The sequence below is a fragment of the Oncorhynchus masou genome, unplaced genomic scaffold (assembly GCF_036934945.1).
Source record: "Oncorhynchus masou masou isolate Uvic2021 unplaced genomic scaffold, UVic_Omas_1.1 unplaced_scaffold_9661, whole genome shotgun sequence".
Classification (NCBI taxonomy): Eukaryota; Metazoa; Chordata; class Actinopteri; order Salmoniformes; family Salmonidae; genus Oncorhynchus; species Oncorhynchus masou.
In genome coordinates, this window is record NW_027016684.1 from 1260 (window position 1) to 9314 (window position 8055).

At 45.5% G+C, this 8055-nt stretch overlaps 1 protein-coding gene across 1 annotated transcript; it reads left to right on the forward strand.

Moving 5' to 3' along the window:
• The first annotated feature begins 417 nt into the window (after positions 1-417).
• Positions 418-7039, forward strand: LOC135539028 (proteasome activator complex subunit 4B-like). The gene is made up of 5 exons (XM_064964913.1): positions 418-467; positions 666-722; positions 3836-3990; positions 6405-6467; positions 6833-7039. Exons 1-5 carry the CDS (start codon positions 422-424, stop codon positions 6977-6979), a joined length of 468 nt encoding a protein of 155 aa, XP_064820985.1. The 5' UTR covers positions 418-421; the 3' UTR covers positions 6980-7039.
• Positions 7040-8055: the final 1016 nt, after the last annotated feature.

The following is an 8055-nucleotide window of genomic DNA, read 5'->3' on the forward strand; positions in this document are numbered from 1 at the left end:
GTGTTTTAACTATGAAATCTCTCTGTCAGAGTTACTAGCATGGTGAATCTGGGTGAGACCAACCTCTTCACAGGAGTGTGTTTCAACTATGAAATCTCTGTCAGAGTTACTAGCATGCAGTGAATCTGGGTGAGACCAACCTCTTCACAGGAGTGTGTTTTAACTATGAAATCCTCTGTCAGAGTTACTAGCATGGTGAATCTGGGTGAGACCAACCTCTTCACAGGAGTGTGTTAACTATGAAATCTCTCTGTCAGAGTTACTAGCATGGTGAATCTGGGTGAGACCAACCTCTTCACAGGAGTGTGTTTTAACTATGAAATCTCTCTGTCAGAGTTACTAGCATGGTGAATCTGGGTGAGACCAACCTCTTCACAGGAGTGTGTTTTAACTATGAAATCTCTCTGTCAGAGTTACTAGCATGGTGAATCTCGGTGAGACCAACCTCTTCACAGGAGTGTCCTATGGTGAGTTGCATGCTTTAGCTCATAGTCATTATTCTGAGGCCTTGGTAACAGACAAAATGGTCCTTGAGCCTTCATAGTTTGCGGTATCACTCACTTGTTGAGGTTGACAGCAGTAACTATCCGTTGATTTGTATTGTTCCAGAGACATGTTTGCATGCATGTTGTTATGTAAAACCTCAACTCTCTCTCCTCCTCCAGATGTGTCCAGAGAGAACTACAGAGATGCTATCTGTAGAGTGATGAGGCAGTTGCTACGTGAGTAGTGTCTCCTCCCTCTCTCCTGTCTGTAGCCACAACTCAACCCTAATAGTGTCTCCTCCCTCTCTCCTGTCTGTAACCACAACTCAACCCTAATAGTGTCTCCTCCCTCCCTCCTGTGTCTGTAACCACAACTCAACCCTAATAGTGTCTCCTCCCTCTCTCCTGTGTCTGTAACCACAACTCAACCCTAATAGTGTCTCCTCCCTCCCTCCTGTCTGTAACCACAACTCAACCCTAATAGTGTCTCCTCCCTCTCTCCTGTCTGTAACCACAACTCAACCCTAATAGTGTCTCCTCCTCCTCCCTGTGTCTGTAACCACAACTCAACCCTAATAGTGTCTCCTCCTCTCCTGTGTCTGTAACCACAACTCAACCCTAATAGTGTCTCCTCCCTCCCTCCTGTCTGTAACCACAACTCAACCCTAATAGTGTCCCCTCCCTCCCTCCCTCCTGTCTGTAACCACAACTCAACCCTAATAGTGTCTCCTCCCCCCTCCCTCCTGTGTCTGTAACCACAGCTCAACCCTAATAGTGTCTCCTCCCTCCTCCTGTCTGTAGCCACAACTCAACCCTAATAGTGTCCCCTCCCCCCTCCCTCCTGTCTGTAACCACAACTCAACCCTAATAGTGTCTCCTCCTCCCTCCTGTGTCTGTAACCACAACTCAACCCTAATAGTGTCTCCTCCCTCTCTCCTGTGTCTGTAACCACAACTCAACCCTAATAGTGTCTCCTCCCTCCCTCCTGTCTGTAACCACAACTCAACCCTAATAGTGTCCCCTCCCTCCCTCCTGTCTGTAACCACAACTCAACCCTAATAGTGTCTCCTCCCTCCCTCCTGTGTCTGTAACCACAACTCAACCCTAATAGTGTCTCCTCCCTCCCCTCCTGTCTGTAGCCACAACTCAACCCTAATAGTGTCCCTCCCTCCTCCTGTGTCTGTAACCACAACTCAACCCTAATAGTGTCTCCTCCCTCCTGTCTGTAACCACAACTCAACCCTAATAGTGTCCCCTCCCTCCCTCCCCTGTGTCTGTAACCACAACTCAACCCTAATAGTGTCCCCTCCTCCCTCCTGTGTCTGTAACCACACCCAACCCTAATAGTGTCTCCTCCTCCTGTCTGTAACCACAACTTCAACCCTAATAGTGTCTCCTCCTCCTCCTGTCTGTAGCCACAACTCAACCCTAATAGTGTCCCTCCCTCCCTCCTGTGTCTGTAACCACAACTCAACCCTAATAGTGTCTCCTCCTCCTCCTGTCTGTAGCCACAACTCAACCCTAATAGTGTCCCTCCCTCCTGTCTGTAGCCACAACTCAACCCTAATAGTGTCTCCTCCCTCCCTCCTGTGTCTGTAACCACAACTCAACCCTAATAGTGTCTCCTCCCTCCCTCCTGTCTGTAGCCACAACTCAACCCTAATAGTGTCTCCTCCCTCCCTCCTGTCTGTAACCACAACTCAACCCTAATAGTGTCTCCTCTCTCCCTCCTGTCTGTAACCACAGCTCAACCCTAATAGTGTCCCCTCCCTCCTGTCTGTAACCACAACTAAAGCTGTCCAGGTGTAACTAACAGTGTGAAGTTGTCCCCTTAATGATTTAGATGCACTATTGTAAAGTGGCTGTTCCACTGGATGTCAGAAGGTGAATTCACCAATTTGTAAGTCGCTCTGGATAAGAGCGTCTGCTAAATGACTTAAATGTAAAATGTAAATGTCCAGGTGTAACTAACAGTGTAAAGTTGTCCAGGTGTAACTAACAGTGTAAAGTTGTCCAGGTGTAACTAATAGTGTAAAGCTGTCCAGGTGTAACTAACAGTGTAAAGCTGTCCAGGTGTAACTAACAGTGTAAAGCTGTCAAGGTGTAACTAACAGTGTAAAGCTGTCCAGGTGTAACTAACAGTGTAAAGCTGTCCAGGTGTAACTAACAGTGTAAAGCTGTCCAGGTGTAACTAACAGTGTAAAGCTGTCCAGGTGTAACTAACAGTGTAAAGCTGTCCAGGTGTAACTAACAGTGTAAAGCTGTCCAGGTGTAACTAACAGTGTAAAGCTGTCCAGGTGTAACTAACAGTGTAAAGCTGTCCAGGTGTAACTAACAGTGTAAAGCTGTCCAGGTGTAACTAACAGTGTAAAGCTGTCCAGGTGTAACTAACAGTGTAAAGCTGCACAGGTGTAACTAACAGTGTAAAGCTGTCCAGGTGTAATGTTTTTTTTTGTTTTTGTGTCTTTGTGTCTTATCACTGTCTTCACATGAAGATCTAATATGTGAAATGGGATGCAACCAGCAAAGTTCCATCTATATGACGATGATACAGTCATATATTCATGTGTTCCTTCTCTGGTTCAGGCTGTTGAAGAGCTCCATACTGCTTTTTAGTCACTGCAGGACTCCCTTTTATGGTCTCAAACTGATTTAGAATGTACAAAAAACTAAATTCATCACCTTTACCAGAGCTTGAACTCAGCCAGAGACGGTTAGCATTGTCACATCTGGTGGCTTATCCGTTGAAAAAGTGTCATCTTACAAATGCCTAGGTATTTGGTTGGATGACAAGTTGTCCTTTAAAGTTCATGTGGATAATCTTGTGACAAAGCTTAAATTGAAATTGGGTTTTTATTTTCGTAATACTGGCTTGCTTCCCACTTATGACTAGAAAGAAGCTTGTTCAGGCCACTTTCTCTGTAATTGAGTAAGGTGACTTGTTGTATATGTGTTCATCTACAAAGCCCTTTTGGGTAAACTCCCTCTTTACTTCTGTAGTCTGGTCTCCTTCACCACAGTATTAGGCAAGACTGCCTTCTCTTCTTGTGCACCAGAGGCATGGAATAGTCTACAATCCATGCTTCACCTAGATATGTTATTGCCACTGAATGCTGGATCATGTTGTGTTGTATGTTTTAATTATGCAATGTATTGATTGTTTCTGTATTCTAGGCCAGGTTTCCCTTGAAAAAGAGACTCCGGGTCTCAATGGGCTTTTCCTGGTTAAATATATATATTTTAAATAAACAAAGACATCTAAAACCGCCCCCTAAAACCCACCCCTAAAACCGATATAGATGATTTCACTTCATGTCAACGTAACGGTTGGTTCTGTTGTATGTCCCCAGATCACATTCTGGAACACTCCGAGGACGACACCAAGTCTCTATTCTCCATCATCAAGATCATCAGTGACCTGCTACACTTCAAAGGCTCCCAAAAACACGAGTTTGACTCTCGCTGGAAGAGCTTCAACCTGGTCAAGAAGTCCATGGAGAACAGGGTGAGAGATATAACTAGAACACCATACTGGAGCCGTGGTGGAACTTGTGTGATTGAATGACATATTTCTCTTCAATCAATGAATGCTGGTCATGTAAGGCATTCACAGACCTATCTAACATATATTTGTAAGAGTTTTGTGTTGATTTCTGATCAGTACAAGGCCCTTGCCAAAAGTAGTGCATTTACATAGGGAATAGGGCCCAGCCTTGGTCTAGACCAGAGGTGGGCAAACTTTTTGACTCGCGGGCCACAATGGGTTCTAAAATTTGACAGAGGGGTCAGGAGCATTTGGAGGGAGTGTTTGGGCCGGATATACTAAAGCATTAAATGTAGTGTGTGCAAACCTCATAGCACAGTAAGAACACTACAACCCAATTTATTAACTGTCTTTCAAATGTGAAAAATAGCCCTTATCAGTTAATACATTTGTCTCAAGGAATATGCAAGATATGGCATTTACATACTATTTCGGAGATACTGGGAGGAGGAAATGTAAATAGATTAAAATAACATACGCACTGTGATTTATCAAGATTGCGTCTGTTTTTAATAAGTTTCAATCGAAGGTGCAAAGTTAAAGAAATCAACATTTATTGAAAAATGGAATCACTTTCAACATTCAAAACATATTATTACACAACGAAATACTCAAGCTCAATAATATCTACTTGTGTTAAACTCCGCAAAATCATGGATGGATTGTCCTGACCGCGCGCTCTACAAACTCGCCACGGACGCCCTCGCCTTCACGCGCAAACAGTACACGTGTATCGTTGCCAAGCACACAGACATAGGCTGTATTAAATATCAGCTGAAAATTTAAATTAAGAGCGATGTGCGGCGTGTTAATTAAGCTACTGTACCGCTGCTGTGCGTAAATGCGCATTGCTCTTAATTAAAAGACGCACTTCCAAACTTTCCATATGCATTTTTTCATAACACAGCAGAAAAACTCACCATTTCAGTGGAACAAACAAGGCTCTTTTGTTAAAGTGCATCAAAGTCTGGAGTTAGTTTTGTTGTGGCAATTCTCAGACAGATCTGAGGTGTTGGTCAGTTAACTTGGATCTGTGATGGGCTTTGTTGATTTTCATGACGCTAAACGTCTGCTCACACACGTAGGTCGAGCCAAACAACACCAGCATCTTCTGCGCCGTCCTCCGGAGGAGCAGTAGCCGCCCGTTCTTGTGTTGACTGCTTGCTAGCATAGTTTGCATGCTTCGTGGCAAAGTGACGGCTGATATTGTACTCTTTGAAAACCGCAACAGCTTCTTGGCATATCAGACATACAGCCGTTGATCGGACTTCAGTGAAGAAGTATTTTGTTGTCCACTCCTTATTAAACACTGGGCATTCGCTGTCCACTTTCCTTCTCTTTTGGTCCGCTCATTTTCACAGAAGGGCTTAATGGTGACGTGAAACGAAGTGGAAAATTAAAGTGAAATAAAGAGAAATACGCGCCCACTCCAACAACGGTCAATGTGTTTTGAGTGCGCCATCTATTGGGGAAACGTGGGCATTGCAGGGAAAGGGGGAAAAAGGAGGTTTTTACTATAATTTGGACAAGTTCGGCGGGCCGGATTAAAAAGCCTAACGGGGCCAGATGTGGCCCGCGGGCCGAGTTTGCCCATGTCTGGTCTAGACAGTAGTTCATTACGTAGGGAATAGGTCCCAGCCTTGGTCTAGACAGTAGTGCATTACATAGACAGTAGTGCATTACATAGGGAATAGGGCCCAGCCTTGGTCTAGACAGTAGTTCATTACGTAGGGAATAGGTCCCAGCCTTGGTTTGACAGTAGTGCATTACATAGACAGTAGTGCATTACATAGGGAATAGGGCCCAGCCTTGGTCTAGACAGTAGTTCATTACGTAGAAGGCCAGGTCCCAGCCTTGGTCTAGACAGTAGTGCATTACATAGACAGTAGTGCATTACATAGGGAATAGGGCCCAGCCTTGGTCTAGACAGTAGTGCATTACATAGACAGTAGTGCATTACATAGGGAATAGGGCCCAGCCTTGGTCTAGACAGTAGTGCATTACTTAGGGAATAGGTCCCAGCCTTGGTCTAGACAGTAGTGCATTACATAGACAGTAGTGCATTACATAGGGAATAGGGCCCAGCCTTGGTCTAGACAGTAGTTCATTACGTAGGGAATAGGTCCCAGCCTTGGTCTAGACAGTAGTGCATTACATAGACAGTAGTGCATTACATAGGGAATAGGGCCCAGCCTTGGTCTAGACAGTAGTTCATTACATAGGGAATAGGGCCCAGCCTTGGTCTAGACAGTAGTTCATTACATAGGGAATAGGGCCCAGCCTTGGTCTAGACAGTAGTTCATTACATAGGGAATAGGGCCCAGCCTTGGTCTAGACAGTAGGTACTAATTTCTTTCCTCCTGTTCCACCTAAAGCTTCATGGCAGGAAGCAGCACATCAGAGCCCTACTGATCGACAGAGTTATGCTACAGCATGAGGTAGGACCTCTGTCGGTCTCTATCTCGCTCTCTGTCTCGCTTGCTCTGTCTCGCTCGCTCTCTGTCTCGCTCGCTCTCTGTCTCGCTCGCTCTCTGTCTCGCTCGATCTGTGTCTCTCTCGCTCTGTGTCTCTCTCGCTCTGTGTCTCTCTCTCGCTCTGTGTCTCTCTCTCGCTCTGTGTCTCTCTCTCGCTCTGTGTCTCTCTCTCGCTCTGTGTCTCTGTCTCGCTCTGTGTCTCGCTCTGTGTGTTTGTGCTATCCATTCTCAAGTGTCTGCTGCTGTCATGGAATAATCTGTCCGTGTTTCTATTACCCCTGGTAGGAACCCAGCTGCTGTTTAACTGTCATGTGTTTTGTGTTGTCCAGCTTCGTAAGCTAACAGTGGAGGGGTGTGAGTACAGGAGTATCCACCAGGAACTGATGAGGGATCTGCTGAGGCTATCCACCAGCACCTACAGTCAGGTTAGCCCAGTTCACTGTTTTAGAGTTCACTCCCCCACACGTTTGTTTTAGAGTTCACTCCCCCACACACGTTTGTTTTAGAGTTCACTCCCCCACACACGTTTGTTTTAGAGTTCACTCCCCCACACACGTTTGTTTTAGAGTTCACTCCCCCACACACGTTTGTTTTAGAGTTCACTCCCCACACACGTTTGTTTTAGAGTTCACTCCCCCACACACGTTTGTTTTAGAGTTCACTCCCCACACACGTTTGTTTTAGAGTTCACTCCCCACACACGTTTGTTTTAGAGTTCACTCCCCCACACACGTTTGTTTTAGAGTTCACTCCCCCACACACGTTTGTTTTAGAGTTCACTCCCCCACACGTTTGTTTTAGAGTTCAGGAAAATGGTGTCAGGAAAGTAACCTCACATTCAATGTCAACAAAACAAAGGAGATGATTGTGGACTTCAGGAAACAGCAGAAGGAGCAGCCCCCTATCTACATTGACGGGACAGTAGTGGAGTGGTGGAGAGAGTGGAAAGTTCCTCGGCGTACTTATCACTGACAAACTGAAATGGTCCACCCACACAGACAGCATCGTGAAGAAGGCGCATCAGCGTCTCTTCAAGCTCAGGAGGCTGAAGAATTTTGGCTTGTCACCAAAAACACTCACAAACTTTTACAGATGCACAATCGAGAGCATCCTGTCGGGCTGTATCACCACCTGGTACAGCAGCTGCTCCGCCCACAACCGTAAGGCTCCCCAGAGGGTAGTGAGGCCTGCACAACGCATCACCAGTGGAAAACTACCTGGTCTCCAGGACACATACACTACCTGAGCCACTGCCTGTTCACCCCACTATCATCCAGAAGGCGAGGTCAGTACAGGTGCATCAAAGCGGGGACCGAGAGACTGAAAAACAGCTTCTGTCTCAAGGCCATCAGGCTGTTAAACAGCCACCACTAACATTGAGTGGCTGCTGCCAACATACTGACACAACTCCAGCCACTTTAATAATGGAAAAATTGATGTAATCAATTTATCACTTGCCACTTTATATTATATAATATTTACTTACCCTAAATTACTCATCTCATATGTATATACTGTACGCTATACCATCTACTGCATCTTGCCATCTTTA

Bases quoted from the DNA above. Each gene is read 5' to 3' on its own strand.
- LOC135539028 (XM_064964913.1), top strand. From the start codon at position 422: ATGGTGAATCTCGGTGAGACCAACCTCTTCACAGGAGTGTCCTATG. The intron at 723-3,835 runs GTGAGTAGTGTC...GTATGTCCCCAG, and splicing joins AGTGATGAGGCAGTTGCTAC to ATCACATTCTGGAACACTCC. The intron at 3,991-6,404 runs GTGAGAGATATA...TTCCACCTAAAG, and splicing joins AGAAGTCCATGGAGAACAGG to CTTCATGGCAGGAAGCAGCA.